This window comes from Malaclemys terrapin, chromosome 5, assembly GCF_027887155.1.
Source record: "Malaclemys terrapin pileata isolate rMalTer1 chromosome 5, rMalTer1.hap1, whole genome shotgun sequence".
Taxonomy (NCBI): Eukaryota; Metazoa; Chordata; order Testudines; family Emydidae; genus Malaclemys; species Malaclemys terrapin.
This window is the reverse complement of record NC_071509.1, coordinates 8,373,392-8,391,980: the sequence shown is the minus strand read 5'-3', so window position 1 is coordinate 8,391,980 and position 18,589 is coordinate 8,373,392. Positions and strand designations below refer to the sequence as shown.

At 42.5% G+C, this 18,589-nt stretch overlaps 1 protein-coding gene across 2 annotated transcripts in view; it reads left to right on the top strand.

The window, feature by feature from the left end:
• PTPRA (protein tyrosine phosphatase receptor type A) overlaps positions 1-18,589 on the top strand; it is a 245,300-nt gene that overhangs the window by 174,366 nt on the left and 52,345 nt on the right. Inside the window, exons 4-7 of one of the 2 annotated variants that reach the window (XM_054028788.1) lie at positions 1,429-1,507; positions 3,007-3,369; positions 4,578-4,598; positions 6,641-6,664. In XM_054028788.1, coding sequence (XP_053884763.1) covers positions 1,429-1,507; positions 3,007-3,369; positions 4,578-4,598; positions 6,641-6,664 — 487 coding nt within the window. Of the gene's footprint in view, positions 1-1,428; positions 1,508-3,006; positions 3,370-4,577; positions 4,599-6,640; positions 6,665-10,404; positions 10,423-18,589 lie in introns of those variants that run through there. The other variant, XM_054028789.1, reaches the window with a different exon arrangement.

Here is an 18,589-nt window from a genome sequence, read left to right as displayed (position 1 = left end):
AATGTGTTCTAAGTGATTTGCTCTCATTAGGGCAGACCAGGTCGCAGAGACATCATCTTCCCTGTGTGATACCAGAGTAGTTCAGATTACTTGTTTAATCAGGAGGGGCTGGCAGCAGAGTGACTTCAATGAAGGGTCCTTGTCTCTAGAACTAAATCCCCCCATTGGTCCAGCAGAGACTGGTTTTGTTGACCCTTGATTTCTGCAAGGCTTTCTGTGGGAAAAAGAGCTGAGTGGGTGGTACCGGGTGGTGTGAGAGTCCCAGTTTGAGTGGAGCTGGGAGGACCTTGTATTTTGGACATTGTTTCTAGTGTGTTTATGACTTCAGTGTTGTCTGAGTGCCCAGAGCTTGGGATGGGCCCAGATTGAAACAGAGTAAAATAAATACATTGAGAACAGATGTCATAGGAGAAGGGAAAAAATAGGCTGAACATCAAGAGTAAAACCTTCTCTGGCAATGAGATTGCTTAATCAGTAGAACGGTCAGTTAAGAAAAACGGTGGAAACTTTGTCCCAGGAGACATTGAAAATTAAACTGGACAAATGCCAAAAGCATGTACTACAGGGAATTACCCTGCTATGGAAACTGATGAACTAAATGGGATCTAGTAGGTCCTCTCCATCTCTGACTTCTGTGAGCCAACTGAATTGTGCTTTTAGATTAATTTACTAGTCTCTAGTTCAGAGGCCTCAGTGAGAAGCCATGTAACTTAGGCTTGGTCTACACTACCCCCCCCCAATTCGAACTAAGGTACGCAACTTCAGCTACGTGAATAACGTAGCTGAAGTCGAAGTACCTTAGTTCGAACTTACCTTGGTCCACACGCGGCAGGCAGGCTCCCCCGTCGACTCCGCGGTACTCCTCTCGCCGAGCTGGAGTACCGCAGTCGACGGCGAGCACTTCCGGGTTCGACTTATCGCGTCCAGACTAGACGCGATAAGTCGAACCCAGAACTTCGATTTCCAGCCGTCGAACTACCTGGTAAGTGTAGCCAAAGCCTTAGTGGACACTGGACTAGGATTCAAGAGACTTGGGTTCTGTTCCTTCGCTAGCCAGCAGGGTGACCTTAGACACCGCTCTGTTCCTCAGTTTCCCCTCTAGTAAAATAGGGGTAATGATATTTCCTTTTGTCAAGCTGTTTAAGATCTACTAGGGAAAAGCTTTATATAAGAGCAAAGTGTTATCAATAACTGTATTGGACAAAGTCATTGAGTCTATTCTGTAGAGTGAAATCCTACAATTGTACCCTGCATGTGATGGGGCGGAGAGATGGACTAACTAACCTTAGTAGTAGGACTTTTCCTTCTCAGTCTTCTATCCTCCTGGATGTGGGAGTGAGTAGTGGTTGGTAATGCACCCTGTGATCGAGCTGATATGGGGAAGTGCCACAGGATTTCTAATACAGCATGTTCACTTTTTTTCCCCAGGTCAACATGGATTCGTGGTTCTTTGTCCTCTTGCTTGGAAGTGGCCTGACGTGTCTAGGTGCGCACATCACTACCTCAGGTGAGACATGTTCATCGCTTCCTCTCCTGGTTGTAAACAGTAGTCGGGATTGAATGAGGAGATCCTCAAATCCTTAGTGACTTACTGCCCTCATCCCCTTAATTACCTGCCATGAAGAAGTGTCTGACAGGAGTTGCAGATGGTAGAAGATGATCAGTATATGGTGTCTGCTAGAAGATAATGCTGGGCCTGCAAACATCGAAGATCCTCACTTATTGTGTTTTTTGTTTGTTTTTTTAATTAGTCATGCTCATAGTTAAGGTAGCAAAGGCAGGGGATAATATCGGTCTAAAACATCTGCTCTTATATTGCCCTTATCACTGCAGTATCTAAAGCCATCTCCATACTGTGGGATTGTGTGTGTTTTGCACTGATGTCGCTACAGTAGTGCAAATCTCAAGTGTACATGTGATGCAAGATGGGGCTTGCATTAGTGCGACATACCCAGTGATCTACTGGGATAAGATACATTGGTGCAGGCCCTATTGTGCACCAGTGCCGTGTGTTTATATTAAGTGAAGTTCGACTGCAAATTCCCCAAGGCTAAGCAAGCCCTATATGCTGATTAACTAGTCTTACCAATGATCCCACTGAAAAATTCTTCCTTTCCAGACCCTAAGTCTAGTATGTGTTTAGAGACCCTGAGATTGAGTCAATGTGTGTGCACTGGATGCATCTATCACTGCCGATGCATGCAAGGTAATAGGTGCTTTAGGAATACACAAATACTGTATCAGCAGGGTTTATGCAAATTCTTTTTAATCCTTGGTTCATTGATTCCATTCAGGTGGACAATCCTGATTGCCTGATGGGGGCAGGACAGAAGTTTTACCCCACAGTGTGCTGGCTGGAACCCTGAGGCATTTTTTGCCTTGCCCTGAAGCATTTTTTAGTGGGCACATCCCACCTGACCAAAATCCTGCAGTTGTGGATGATGGACATTGGTGGCCTTTGTGCCTTCCTGTTGGCAATATCCCCCCACTGATCTTACTGCCATGATAGGGAATATAGTGGGAGGTCATCGTTTCCTCCATTCAGATTCTCCCACAGTGCCAAGTGAAACTATATTTGGACTCTGATAACTCAGTGCAAACATTTGCTGTGTCAAATGAAAGCTGAGGTCAGCTGCATTTAATACTGAAAACCTGCCTTTTAAATAATCTGTGGCTGAGAATGAATGGGAAGGATTGAGATTGTCACACATCCCTGGTTGCCTAGAGCCAGACCCAGCTCCCATTGAAGCCACTGGAAAGACTCCCAGGGATTTCAACGGGAGCTGGATCAGACACCTACCAGTCACTGAACTCCTGCGGTTGAGATGCAGGGCCTAATTCTCCTTTCACACCAGTGTTATTCGACTGAAGTCAATGGCGTTACACTGAAGTAAAGCCAGAGGAGAATTGGTCCCATCTGGTGTTCCCAGGTTCAGCTGCCCCAATGCTGGGGAGGGGAAGGAATAAAAGGACATTGGAGGTTATCTTGTGCTTTATTGCTTCCAGTGCCACCGTCCATAGAGCACACCTCTGCCATGCATTCCACGAAAGCCCCTACATCAGAACCAGATGGCAGAAAGGGCACTAGTCCAAACAGTCTGAACGCTAGCTCTTCAACAACCGTAGTTACCAAGGCGCCTGGGCCTACTACCATGCAAGCCACAGAGCTCCCTCCGAACACCACTGTCAGCTTGCTGGGCAATGAAAACCGCACCATGAGGACAACTGTGCCTGCATCTGGGTCCACCTCCAGTCCACCCAGCACCACATATTCTGCTGCACAAACATCTTCAGAAGACATAAAGACAGTGCCCGCAATGGGGAACATCACTATGGCAGTAACTTCTCCAGAAACCATTGTCACTTCAGGTATGGCAAGGACACTTTTCATTCCTTCCTCTTCTTCCCTGTGCTCCGGGCCCCTCGCCCCTTTAATACCTGGCTTTATTCTACTTTCTTCTGTTTCCTGGGAGCATTTGGAAACCAGAAGTAAACTTTTTAGGGCCAGCGCCCCAGCTGATGTAGACTGGTCCCTCTCCATTGAAATGAGTGAAGCAAAGTTGACTTACACCAGCTGATGATCTGGCCCTTATACTTAGAAGCCAGGGAAACAAAACTCAGGCTGTGTCCAGGGAAGAACAGTGGTATGTGGCTAAGGCACAGGACTGGGATGCCAAGAGTCCTGATTTCTAGTCCCATTTCTGCCACAGGTTTTGGGCCAGTCACATCACCACTGTCTCTTTCCTCATGGGAAGGAAAAAGGGTCTAGTGATACCCAGTCCCATTGGTTGTGAAGTCATTCTTTAAAAGAACACACAAGCAAGGAAAAAAAACACTGGGATCCTGCTCAGCTGAAGTGCTTTAATGGTCCAAAGGGCAGATATTATCACTACGTACTTGTATTTTGATAACACCTAAGGACCCCAGTCAGGGAGCCAGGGACTACTCATATGAAAAACACAGTCCCTGCCCCAAAGAGCTGATGATCTAGGTCACAGTTCTGAATGGGATCCAAGAAGGAATTGCCCAGGAAAGGGATCAGTGCCCCCTAGCAGTAGGCACTGAATAAGCAAATAAGAGTGGCAGTCCCTGCTCCAGAGAGCATACAGTAAAGGCCACTTTTACAAATGTGGCCCTTGATTTCTGTGCTGCAGGTTTTGTGTAAACTGAGAGACTATGGTTCGGTGGCTAAGGCACTGGCCTGGGGGGCAAGAGACCTGAATTCTTTCCCTAGCTCTGCCACTGACCTGCTGTTTAATCTAGGGACAGTCATTTCATCAATCTGTGCTTCAGTTTCCCATCTGTATAATGAGGAGAATACTTCCTTTTGGGGGAGATTCTCTGTTGTGTTATGCTGTGGGTCTGACTAGATGGTCATAGTGGTCCTTTCTGATATTAAAATCTATGATAATATAAAATGGGGAAGACCACTCTGACACACAGGAGGGTTTCAAGCACTTTGTGAGCCACAGATGGAAGGGACTATAGAAGTGCTGGGGATTGGAATAACAAAGTCTGGTGAAAGAAGTAAGGGTTCAGTCACTGACAATCATTATGGTTTGTTTTGCTTTCTCTAGGTGAGCCATCAAAAGGCCCAGGTAAGCGCTTACCATTAGACACTCTTTCTCTAACCTAGGGCCTGACCGGTTTTAACTGAACCCTTGGTTAGATCATTCTTCGTATTAAGATACCATTAATATATATTTTATAAAGGGTTAATAAATGACTGATAAATGTTATATGCATGTTACAGACACAAGTAGATATGCTATCAATTGTTATAAGCACCACACTAAAAAGTGTTTATAGAAGTTCATAAGCCATGGTTATAAGCAACCTGATGGGACTCAATAACAATCAATTAACAGTTTATTAAAACATCTAGTAGTTTATCAACCCTTTGTAAACTTATTTATAAATGGATTCGAATGGGAAAGTGTGAGCCTTGTTTCTACATGGTTGGTTCTACCTTTTCTGACTCAAGCTTCGTCACTTGTACCATGTCTCTGCCTTGCCGTTCCCAGGAGGGAAGTGGGTCCATGGAAGGAGATGTGGGTGGGTTTTTTCCCTACCATGAATGTTCAAAAGAAGCTGGCTTTGTAAAAGCTGGAAACTCTGGGAGAAATGCACTTTAAATCTCACTTTGTGTTCCATGAATTATTTGGTTCTTTTATGTTTTGGAAGCAGTACCTGTTCATCCCCTCGCCTCCTTTTCTCCTCCCCGCCTCCTCCAGCCCATATACCATGTGCATGTCACACTGTTTTAAGGAAGACAATTGTTTTACACTGCTGCTGACTTAGCGGGAGATACTACAAGTAAGACAAACACAAACAAGGATCACAGAAGTTAGAGGCCGAGAAAGACCTATTAGGTCACATCTGGTCCACCCTCTGCCAGTCCATAGCTGTTCCCTACAGTGCTTTGTCTTACAAGTGTGTGTTTTGAAGGGTAACCATTCCTAGAATTCTTGGACCCAGCTTTTTTATTGGATCAGATCCTCAGCTGATAAAAATTGGCATCGCCCCATTAAAGGCAATGGTACTATTCTGATTTACACCAGCTGAGGATCTGACCCATAGTCTTTAGAAGCATGCATGCACATGGCCACTGTTCTTTGCTGCACTGGTGTAGAATTATGCTCTGCGAAGCTATGTGCAGTCACATTCTTGTCCCTTCTTGTCTTTCTCACTGAGCCTTGGGTGGTTCAAACCAACCTCAAATTTTACATAGCAGCAGCCCCCATTTCAGAGTCTGCTCAGCCTGACAGTAATCTCTGGATTCATCTTCCTGTCTGGCAGCACTTTTTGCTTCATCTTCCACTAGGCAAAGTTAATGGGACAAGTACAGGACTCCCTCTTAAAGGGGCCATAGGATCATTATGTGCTGAGAAGCTGAGACCCCAGTGTGAGGTTAAGTGGCAATAAAAGTGAACAGGATTCTCAGTGCTACAAGCCAGCATTCATTAGAATGTAATAAAAAGTTTGAATTCCATTTGAAAATGGTATTTGTCATACTTCCACTGTTTACAAACAAGTGATTTCTTTGCCTTAAGAATTTCCTCAGTCTTGTGTGCTAGTTTTACTCCTGTTCTATTTGCCACTGCTATTATATTTTTATACAAAATAATCTTGAGTTCTTCTCAGGTTATTTTTTATAGTCCATTTCAATAGCCATTGAAACCTTTATCTGCCCATCCTTCCTGGACCTGGTGAGTGGTATGTTTCTAGCAATACCAACCCCCAAGTGCTCAAAAATCATGAGTCAGATCTCAAAAACATAAGATCAGTTCAAATGTAATGAGATTTGGAGAAAAAAAAAAGTTGCAGTTATTTTATTTGTTTTTTTGAGACATTAGGGCTCACTCAAATCATGTTTTCAAATTTTTCTCCACAACCAGAATAGCTAGAAATGTACTCTTTTTCTTGAAATGAAAGCTGAGGTTGTCATGTAATCACAGCACTCCAGCAGATAGGGCATGAAAAGAAGAACCAAATATTGTGAGGCTGGCACTAAAATCACAAGGGTTAATTGTCACAATATTGTTCTGTCTCAATTTCTACCCTCCCCCTGCTGCTTCTTACAATTTGTATTTCTCTGTGGCTAAGGTATTCTTGTTTTGTTCTTTTTTTTGTTGTGCAGGTGATTCTGATCAGGAGAGAAGAGGTGAGAAGTTCACATCTCATTGCCATGTTATGTCAGTATACTGTGTATTCCTCTGCTAAGCATGACCAACTGTGCTTTGGGATTTTTTTAATAGTATTTGAAAGAACAGAATGCATTCTTAGGGGCAGGATATTGAAAGTCCTCAGGGGCCAGATTTTCAAGAACTCCGCACCTATTATTGGACTAGATGAGCTCAGCTTCCATTTAGACATCCAAGTAAGGTTCAGATTTTCAGAAGTACTCAGCCATCCAGCAGCTCCTAGGGTGACCAGATGTCCCGATTTTATAGGGACAATCCCAATATTTGGGGCTTTTTCTTATATAGGCTCCTATTGCCCCCCACTCCTCATCCTGATTTTTCACACTTGGTATCTGGTCAGCCTAGCAGTTCCCCATGTGACCATTCTGATCACATTTTTGAAAGTGCTTTCTGCCTAATGTGTCTGGGCTCTATAGAAAATCTGTCCCCTGTTTGGCACCTGTGGATGTTAAATTCTTTTGAAAAAATTACTTCTATTGGGAGTTCTAAACTCTTTTGAAAAATCTGGCATTAGAATGGCATTCACTCCATAGAGCTGGGTGAATAATTTGTATCTATGGGAGCTATTTGAAGAACTTCCCCCTCCTTTTCTGCTTGGGAATTGCCTGTTAATCATGATTTCCCCTAATGTGTTCATTTTTCAAAATTATTTGCCGAATAATTCCTCTGAATAGTTCTTGTTCATGAGCAGATCTGGTAGCAAATAATCAAAATTCCAGCTGTTTTGATTATAATGATAGGTCATTTGGTCTGTTTCTGTCATGTGATCGGTTGAGCTTAGCTGAGAGACTCAGGTTTCCCACTGGAATATTTGCAATTACAAATTAATTCAGAAATATAGGAATTGCCAGACCGGATCAGACCAATGGTCCTTTTAGTTTGGTTTTCTGTACTTTGAAATTAGCTTTCTGCAGCTATTTTAGCAGTACTCTGTTCAGTGTTTCAACTAGATTAGATTACAAGGTGCTCCAATTAACTTGGTTAGATTTGCAACTCTCATGATGCTATGCACAGTGTAAATAACTAGGTAGATACTCTGTTTCTGCAAATGTTCTTGTCAATAAACATGTTTGCTAGAACGTTCTCAGAAAGTGAAAACAAAAGGGATACAGGCCAAGTGAATTCATTTTAAAATTTGGTTGTACACCTATGGAAGCTTTCTGCACAATTCCTCTACCTCCAGCACAGCATGTGTATTATTCAGTGCCCCCTCACACCTGCAGATGCTGAAACAAAAAATTTGATTTACTTTTCATCTCTGCTGCTGTTAATTTATTTTTTGCACTTCACTGGCTTGGACAGTTAAACTAAGCCAGTCAATTTCATTTCCTGGTTCTCAGGGACTAGTGAAAGGTGTTGGTGTTTTAAGTAATGCAAGGGGGATATTTAAACAAATACCCACATTTGTTGAGTTGGGCTTTTTTTTTTGTTTTTTAAGTCTCATGGAAACGCTTTTGTTCCCATTAGATACAACAAAACATTTTTATTGCCTGAACCTAAATTTTTGCCATCTGTGAGGTTGCACTAGGGTACCTGAGAGCAGAATTTTATCCAATGAACTAGATCTCCTGTTGGTGTAAATCACTGTAACTCCATTGAAGTCAGTGAGTTACATTGATTTATACCTGCTGCAGATCAGGTCTCATATTTTCATTCTGATTTTACTCTTCTTTGTGTCTAGATACTCTAGTTGTGGTGCTTGAACCTGCATTATTTACTCATGCAAGAACTCCCATTGGACCTGGTTTGATTTTTCTTACAATGATGTGTACATTAAGTAATTCCATTGAGTTCAGTGAAGTTATGACTGTGAAACCATGACAGAGATTAAAATCAGGCTCATTGGCTGACTTCATCAGGACTGGTTGCTGCAGGATCAGGCCTGTTATGAATAGAGCATCTTTGAAATTACATTGGAGTTTTCCTTTAAATCTAAGGAGCATTGTGAGCAAACATTATGAAGAGTTTATAGGGAAGTGAAAACTTGGAGCAAAAATAGTTGTTGTCTTCTTTGAAGTCAGGGCAAATACCTATTGGGAGCTACTTACATTTTTTTAAAGTATCTAGTATCAGGAAGAGAGAAATTGCTGGTACACTTGTAAAGAAAGTTACAGCAATATCTTTAACGACACTTCAAAACTTACCCCTCTTAACAAATTGCTAGTGATGTCTTTAATGCAAGTGAAATAAAGGAGCTTTCACTGGAAGTGAGTGAAAATGTTCTGTATTTTTCCTCCCGTGATCATTAAACTTTCAAGAGGAGTGGTACAAGATGGTAAATGTTGAAGAATAAATTATTTAGGGCTGTTATATAAAAAACAAATAACCCTTTCATTTTACTTATACACTCTGTGTCTGTCTCTCTTTCATATGTACACCTATAGCAGCGTCTGTATAAGATATGTTCCTAGAAACCTGAAAGAATTTGGTTTCTCTGTTTGTTTTTTAATCCTCAGATGGCTGTAGTTTGGAATTCCAAGTGCTACTGTAAGATTCATTACTGCAGAACAAGTTGAGCTTGATGGATTATGCCAGAGAATTAATGCCTCCTTGTTCTTTGATTTGTTTCTTTAAATATGGTATTTTCAGAATGAAAATATGTATATCGTACCAGATCTTGGTTTTATAGCATTGTCACTACATTACACACAACAGGGCCATTCAGAACTTCCTCAGGACTAGACCCAGAACCACCTGTTTCAAAAGCAGAGGCCCCTACTAGTTGAGTTAGAGGAGAATCTCCTTTAGCTGACAGCAATATAGAGGCTACAATACAAAGTTGAGCAGTTCTGATTCCATCCAGCAGAAGATAGTGGGGGAGGAGGGGGTTGCATTTGTAGACACACGTGTGTGCATGCACACACATACATGCCAATTCATTACAATATGTACAAAGATAGATATATTATCTAGTAGTTGGGGCAAAGGACTGGAAGTCAAGACTCCTGAGTTCTTCAGGAGATCAGTTCACAACTGGCTCACTGTGTGATTTTTATACAAGTCACCTAGATTTATAGATTTTAAGGTCAGAAATGACCATTATATTATCAAGGTTTACCTCCTGTATAACACCAAACAAGTAATTTCCTCTTGTGACTCCTGTATTGAGCCCAGTAACTTGAGTTTGATTAAACCATATCTTCTGGAAAGACATCCAATCTTCATTTAAAGACAAGAGATGGAAAAGTCTCTGCGTCTCCATTTTTCCATCTGTAGAATGGAAATACATCTCTACTTTATAAGGGTGTACTGAGGCTTAAATAACGCAAGTAAAGTGCTTTGAGATCTTGGGATGAGACGCATCATATAATTGCAAAATATTGTTTTTCTTAGATATTGCTGAATTTTATTAAAAATTCCTAGTAATCCAGCAACTCAGAGGAGGCCCATTGTACTAAGCAGCCTCCAAATTTATCCCTGTATCCTGGGGCTGACAATCTAAGAAGATGAGCAACATGTAAACAGTTGGGGAGAAATATGCAATAACAAATACAGAATTTTATAGTGTATCAGCCTATTCCAGTTGCACCGCAGCTGCTTGCTTTTCACCTCTAGTTTCTTGCAGGTATCTCAGCAGAGGTGAGCATTGAGAAATATGGAGGAGAAGGAACTTGGCCCTATGGATCAGTTCAGGGAGGACGTTATGTACATACAGGGAGACATGGAGAACAGTGCTTCATCCACTAGACCACACTCCCATCTCACTGTCGATTTCCTGGTACTGTAAATATAGAGATTAGGCCTGATCCAAATGCTGTTGGGTATGGGGAAGTTCAGCTCCAGATCCCAACTATGCAGCATGCACGTACCTATTAGGGCTGTCAAGCGATTAAAAAAATTAATCGCACTGTTAAACAATAATAGAATACCATTTATTTAAATATTTTTTGTTGTTTTCTATGTTTTCAAATATATTGATTTCAATTACAACAGAATACAAAGTGTACAGTGCTCACTTTATATTTATTTTTTATTACAAGTGTTTGCACTGTAAAAAGACATAAGAAATAGTATTTTTCAATTCACCTAATACAAGTAGTGTAATGCAATCTCTTTATCATGAAAGTTGAACTTATAAATATAGAATTATGTACAAAAATACTGCATTCAAAAATTAAACAATCTAAAATTTTAAAGCTTGCAAGTCCACTCAGTCCTACTTCTTGTTCAGCCAATCGCTCAGACAAACAAGTTTGTTTACATTTTCAGGAGATAATGCTGCCCAATTCTTGTTTACAATGTCACCTGAAAGTGAGAACAGACATTCTCATGGCACTGTTGTAGCCGGCGTCACAAGATATTTAAGTGCCAGATGCACTAAATAGTTATGACCCTTCACGCTTCAGCCACTATTCCAAGGGACATGTGTCCATGTTGATGATGATGGGTTCTGCTTGAAAACTATCCAAAGCAGTGTGGATCAACGCATGTTCATTTTCATCGTTTGAGTCAGATGTCACCAGCAGCAGTTTGATTTTCTTTTTTGGTAGTTCAGGTTCTATAGTTCCTGCATCGGAATGTTGCTCTTTTAAGACATCTGAAAGCATGCTCCCTAATTAATCCCTCTCAGATTTTGGAAGGCACTTCAGATTCTTAAATCTTGTGTCGAGTGCTGTAGCTATCTTTAGAAATCGCACATTGGTACCTTCTTTGAGTTTTGTGAAATCTGCAGTGAAAGTGTTCTTAAAATGAACAATATGTGCTGGGTCATCATCCGAGACTGCTATAACATGAAATATGTGGCAGAATGCGGGTAAAACAGAGCAGGGGACATACAATTTTCCCCCAAGGCATTCAGTCACAAATTTAATTAACACATCTTTTTTTTTTTTTTTTTTTTTTAAATGAGAGTCATCAGCATGGAAGCATGTCCTCTGGAATGGTAGCCGAAGCATGAAGGGTCATACGAATGTTTAACATATCTGGCACATAAATACCTTGCAATGCCAGCTACAAAAGTGCCATGCAAATGCCTGTTCTCACTTTCTGGTGATGTAAATAAGCGGGCAACGTTATCTCCTGTAAATGTAAACAAACTTGTTTGTCTTAGCGATTGGCTGAACAAGAAGTAGGACTGAGTGGACTTGTAGCCTGAAGTTTAATGTTTTGTTTTTGAGTGCAGTTATGTAACAAAAAAAATGTACATTTGTAAGTTGCACTTTCAGGACAAAGATTGCACTACAGGATTTGTATGAAATGAATTGAAAAATACTATTTCTTCTGTTTATCATTTTTACAATACAAATATTTATAATTAAAATATACACTTTGATTTCAATTACAACACAATACAAGATATATATGAAAATCTAGAAAAACATCCAAAATATTTAATTTCAATTGCTAGTCTCTTGTTTAACGGTGCGATTAAAACTGCGATTAATCACGATTAATTTTTTATCACGATTAATTTTTTTAGTTAATCGCATGCATTAACTGCGATTAATTGACAGCCCTAGTACCTATATGTAAATCTTATTTTTGTATGCATGTATGTGCTGCAGGATCATGATACAGCCTGGGAAAGGCAGGTCACATCAGGAGAGCAGTCCAGGAAGGAGCTAGGAACATGTGGCATGGAGCCAATGGAGAGATGAGGCTGGTAATAGGTGGAGGGAGGTAGTTGGGAAGTCATGTGGCTTGTGGTTGGAAAGAAAGTAATGTGTGTGATGGCTTATGGCAGGGAGTTGAGAGCAAGGGAGGAGACAGGATTCCTGTTGGAAGGGGAAAAGAAGAGAGGCTGGTTATGAGTCCCTCTGTATACTACTCCTTAGAACAGTGGTCCCCAAACTTTTAGTCGTGTCCCCCTTTACCCAGTCCGCGCCCCCCTGGGAGCCATGGTTGGGGGCCCAGGCTGGGACCAGGGTAGGGGCTGCAGTTAGGAACAAGGCTGTGGTCAGGGCTAGAGCTGCGGCCAGGAGCCGGGGCCAGGAGCCACGGCTGGGGCTGGGGGCAGAGCAGGGCTGGGTGGTGCTCCCTTCCCACCCCCAATAGGGGCTGACCAGGGCCCTACTGTGCTCCCCTGAACATTCCCCCGCAGCCCCTCTAGGGGCCCCACAGTTTGGGGACCACTGCCTTAGAACCTAAGGATGCTACTTGAGAGCGTGGAAGGCATGTATAGAGAATATTGTATTGATTGGTGTCTTAGCCAGATCCACTTCAAAGAAAGTGGGTTAATCATCTAAGACCCTCTATGGGCTCCAACTTTTCCTTCTCCCCATCTCTGCCAGTTCCAGGGACTGTAGTTGTTGTTAATAACAAAATTGTTTCTGCTGCTGCCCCCTAGTCCTGAGGAACCTTGTGGTAGCTGCAGTTTGGAATGCCCATCTGGCAGCCAGCTAGGAATCAGGGCAAAAAAAGTGTTCATGCATGCTCTGCTAGGTTTCTAGAACTGGTCCCCCTCTCCCAGATTTTGCACCATGTTTTTCCACAGCTGGGCAGAGCACTTATCTAGTTTGTCTGGTACTGATTTTCATCTCTTCTGATTGATGTGTCTGCTATGAAATGTCAGCAGGGATTCCAGAAAACTCTGAATGCAAACCTGTTTATTAGTGAACACTCCCAAACGAAGCTTTACATCAAATACACCCTTGTTTAATAGGATGGTAATAGCTTTTCTTTGTTAGCCCTGTATATTTTTATAGATTGAATCATGATCAGACAGGGAATCTGAATATGCTGAACCATAGATGCAGAGAGAGCTTTTAGACTCTAAAAGAAAATAAGAGCATGAAGACCTTTAATCTCTTTCCCGGCATTATGATTGTTAATCAGTTATTTAATTAGAAATTAGTGAATTAAAACCAGTGAGCCAAATACATCCTTGGAGGTACTGTAATTCCTTAGGACAGGTGGACTTACACCAGGAGTGAATATGTCCCACTCTTACTAGTTTCAAGGATATCACTGAGGTAGACACTAGTTCCTTTTGTGCACTTGAAAGAACTGTCAACGTAAACTTCCTCTAAAATTCCTTATCTGCAACACCTTGACTAGAGGAAGGATGAATTTGTGGTCAAGGCACTGGTCTGGAAAAATCTGGAGTCAATTCCTGACTCTGCCACCAATTCACTGTGTGATCTTGGGCAAGTCACTTAATTTCTGAGTCTTCCCTTCCCATCTGTAGAAAGGAGATAATGATCCTTCCTTTCTCCCATCCTTTGTCTTGTCTATTTAGACTGTAAACTCTTTGGGGAAGAGACTGTCTCTAACTAGTGCATATACAGTATCTAGCACGATGATGCCCCGATTTCATGTGGCTCACTTTTAATGCAGATAGCTAAAAATGAAACAAACTTGCTAATGTGAGGTACATTTTCCATAGTGCTCTTGAAGCTTTCACCTGCAAAATGTCATGAGTAAATCCCACATGTCCTATGGAAATCTGGGAATTGTGAGTCAGCTGTTTTTCCCAACTGGGTGGATTTAATTGCTGCCTTGGCCTTATGTTGGCCCTCTGCTTTGGGGAGAATTTCACTCAGCTGTGTGCACGTTTCTTGTAACTGTTGCAATCCTTGCAATAATGTCTGTAAATGATGTGCACACATTTTTGCGTGTGTGTATATGCGTGCATTCATTTTGCATTTACAAACCCCAAACACAAGTGCTGACAAGAGTCTAGCAGCTCCCGTTAACAGGGAGACTGTATTTGACTAAGTGAGGGACGGAACCAATAACAATGACTTAATGAGACAGCCTCAATGACTTGCCTTTTTCCCCCCCTTCCCCCTCCATGGGATTTCTTGACAGTGATGGGTTGCTGTTGACTTTGGCCTCTTTTGGCCTGTGCTGATTTCTAAAGTCAATATGGCCTTTTAAACTAAAATATCCAAACAAAACACACCTGGTTTATTTTCCCTATTCCCACACCCCACCCAACCACACTGTCTGTTGCTGGTTTAGGGTGTTGAAAAAGCAACAAGCACATAGCAGTGGGTGGAGTCTTTGAGCTCCTGGCTTTGTGATTTACTTTTTCACTGGGCTTTTATGAACAAATTCTTTGGTTTATCTTGAGTTGTTTTTATTCTAGTTTCTCTTTTTCTCCAAATTTGATTGTAAAGAAAACTGAAGGGAGCCTCAGTGGTTTGAGCATTGGCCTGCTAAACCCAGGGTTGTGAGTTCAGTCCTTGAGGGGGCCACTTAGGGATCTGGGGCAAAAATCAATACTTGGTCCTGCTAGTGAAGGCAGTGGGCTGGACTTGATGACCTTTCAAGGTCCCTTCCAGTTCTAGGAGATGGGATATCTCCATTAATTTAATTTAAGGTTGGCAGCATGAATACCTGCAGCCTCTGGACAATGTTTAAGAAGTGTGGATGGCTTTGTGGTTAAGGCACAGTTCTGAGTCTCAGGAGACTGGGATGTTCCTGGCTCTGCTACAGACTGTGTAAGACCTTTGACCAGTCATGGGGGCAACCAGTGTGCTGATCTCTCTTGAAAATCTGGCCCTTCATTTCTCTGTGCTGTCTTTCTTGTCTAATTACATTGTGACTTCTTTGGGACAGGCACTGTTTCTTACTATATATATGTACAGTGCCTAGCACTATCTAAGGTAATTATATGCCCCCCGTTACCATAATAATGAGGGCCTCGCTCTTTAGTGTAGAGCTTCTCACAACACTGTCAGAATAGGGAGGTACTATCCCCATTTTACAGATAGGGAACTGAGGTTCAGATAAACTAAGTGACATGCCCAAGGTCTCACAGAAAATCTAGGGCAGAGCAGAGAATTGAACCAAGTCTCCTCAGATTCCAGGCTGTCTCTACCCATTGGACCATCTTTGCAGTAGGACCTATATCTCAGTTGTAACTTCTAGGTTCTATCGTAATGTGAATAATTAATAACACCACTGTGTTTTGGGTGTTAACTGGATTCCACTGAAACCCGCTTTCAATTTTAGCTAAGTTTTTTGTGCAGGAATTTCCCTGTCTATTTTTAAATGAGCACCAACGTTTGAACTCCTTTGTGGGTTTAGAAAGTGTGTGCAGGAGGGGAGCCCTGCTCTCATAGGAGCTTTTGAGACCCACCAGATCAAGGCTCTCTTGCTGCAGAGACTAGCAAGGGCATAGGAGGGATGTGTGACCATGAGATATGAACTGCGGGAAGGAATGGAGGGGGCAGTGGGAAGGCTTCTATCCAAATAGTGAACTTTAAGCATTCGGCCTTTTGCTGGGCCCCTCTGTCTGCCCAGGTCCCCTGTGCGCACACACACTCTATGCCTCCATGGTCCTGCATCCACCTTCTGTGCCTTTTCTCCCCTGCCCTATTCCATGCTAACTCCCTTTTGTCCTCCAGAGGTCCCCACATGCCCTGAATCACCCCTTCATGTCACCAGTGCCCTTCCTTCTCCTCCTGCCTTCCCAGAGCCCAGAGGGCACCACTCCATGTGTGCACTATCACCCCACTCTCCAGCTCCCTCCACTGGTTCATGTCCCTCCCTCAATATTGCCAACCCTACATGTTCAAAAATCATAAGATTGGTTTAAATATCATGAAATTTTATTAATTTTATAAAAATAAATATATGGTTTGTTTTCTTTGCCTTTTGTTTTCTGAGCCATTAGGGTGCACTCAAGTCACATTTTCAAGCTTTTCTCTACAACCATGAGGGCTAGAAATTTAATTTTTAAATGAAAGTTGATATGCTCACATAATCACATGACTCCGGGAGCTGGGGCTTTAAGAAAAAAGAACCAGCTATTGTGAGACTTGCGATAAAATCGCAAGTTTTGATCACGCTGCCTTCTGTATCATGTCCTTTCCCAGATTTTGTGCCTCTCCACATTTCCCTTTAGTCTCCTACTCTGAAGTCCAGGCCCTGGCCCGTCACCTACCCCCCTCCCCGCCCCATCTGGCTCAGTCTACCAGCTGAATTCAGTTTATGTTCATAAACTTTTCTCTGTATGCACTTAACAACCCCAGCCCCAGCCCTCCCAAAACCACAAAAAGGTCCCTTGCCTCAGCAAGGCCAATGAGTATCTTGGCCAACCATTTTAGGGATATAATTTAATAATATCTAGCTCTTATATAGTGACTTACAAAGTATCATTATCCCCATTTTACAGATGGGGAAACTGAGACATGGGAGAGGAAGTGACTTGCCTAAGGTCATCCAGCAGGCCAGTGGCCAAGGCAGGAATAGAACCCAGGTCTCTTTAGTCAGTTCCATTGCTCTGTCTGCTGGGCCACACTGCCAGAATAAACAACCTCTACTTTTCCAAGCATAAACTAAAAGTGCATTTTCAGAACACCGTCACTTTAAAAGTCTTGCTTTGATATTTACTAAACGTCCCATGATGGGATGCAGTGTGCAGAATTTCAGGAGATTCAACGTCTTGGTCACACACACATACACACACATACACACACACACACACACACACACACACACACACACACACACACACACACACTTCATTATCTGATGCAGCTCCTGCGAATGTCAATGGAATGACTTCTGTTGACATTAGTGGGAACAGAATTTAGCCCACAAAGAGGAGCTAGCTTTAGTCTTAACTATAGACCAACTTGCAATCCCCTTTCCCTCCCCGGGCCAGCAAGCACGAAATGTTGTTGTTGTTGGTTCATTTCACTTCCATTCACTGGAAATGCAGCCCAAATGAAGAGACCAAGCTAATGATTCCCTAGAGCAGTAGTTTTCAAGTTCTGGTCCGCAGATCCCTCGGTATCTGCAGACTATGTCTAAGATTTCCAAAGGGGTCCACACCGCCATTTGAAATTTTGTATGGGTCCGCAGATGAAAAAAGGTTGAAAAACACCGCCCTAGAGCAAACGCTTCCAGCCGCTGTTGGCAGGTGATTGGTGTGAGGCATGATTAATAGGCAGTGGCTTTGAAAGGGAGCACATCTAGCAGCAGGATGCAGGAAGCTTGAGGGTTTTCACAGCTATACTTTTGACTTTTCTGGCCTGACAAGTTAGAGCTTTTCTACTGTGGCCGTTAACTGTGGTCCCGCTGCCTGGCCCACCTAGAAAACCCCAAGCAGGAAACAAAATGGAGAGCCCCCTATCTGCTCTTCTCCCCCCCCCCGCAACCCCCATCCCAGAAGATATTGCATGCTGTGTGAACCTGCTGCTGCTCTCAGTGAAGTCAATGGCAAAACTCACACTGGCTTTCACAGTAAAGGATCAGGTCCTCTGTGAGCTAGCGTTTCATGATGAGTTAACATAGGGAGAGTGCTTTTGTGACCATGTCTTGCACAGGGGTTAGTGATTGCTAAATGTTGTTGAGAGAGAGGAGAAGGTAACTCCATACACACAGCCAAAGCTGACTGTGAATGCCCCTGAAAATGCCACCAGATGGTATTGTTGGCATCCCCGCTTGCTCCAGCTCATTACAAATGCACAGCATATGCCCTTCAGGGCTACTTCACTGTCTGTTTGACTTTGCCTGGCTCCCATCTCTCTCCATATAGGTCACTAGCACCAGCAACCAATTTGGCAGCTCTCAATGGTCAGCTGCAAGCACCTCATTTGTAAAACCTGTTGCATGTTTCAAAGGATGAGAGCATTTTGTATAGTTAAATCTGCAGTGAATTTGCAAAGGAGTCGCACATTTCCTGCCCATGAAAAGCGTGTGTGTGTGTGTGTGTGTGTGTGTGTGTGTGTGTGTGTGTGTGAGAGAGAGAGAGAACTAACAGTTAAACAGTTTTACTAAAGTTTTAGCTAATAACCTACAAGTGTTAAGTGCTACAGCATATATAGCGGCTTGCTTAGAATCTCATTCTCAATAAATCAAATATCCGTAGAGAGAGAGAAATAGAGATGTGAACCAAAACCCATCTCTGAGTTTGCTCACCCCCTCTCTGTGATGGGCTGAAATTGATGCTAAATTTAATCACCTTGCACTCTGGGAAATTTTGGATTTGG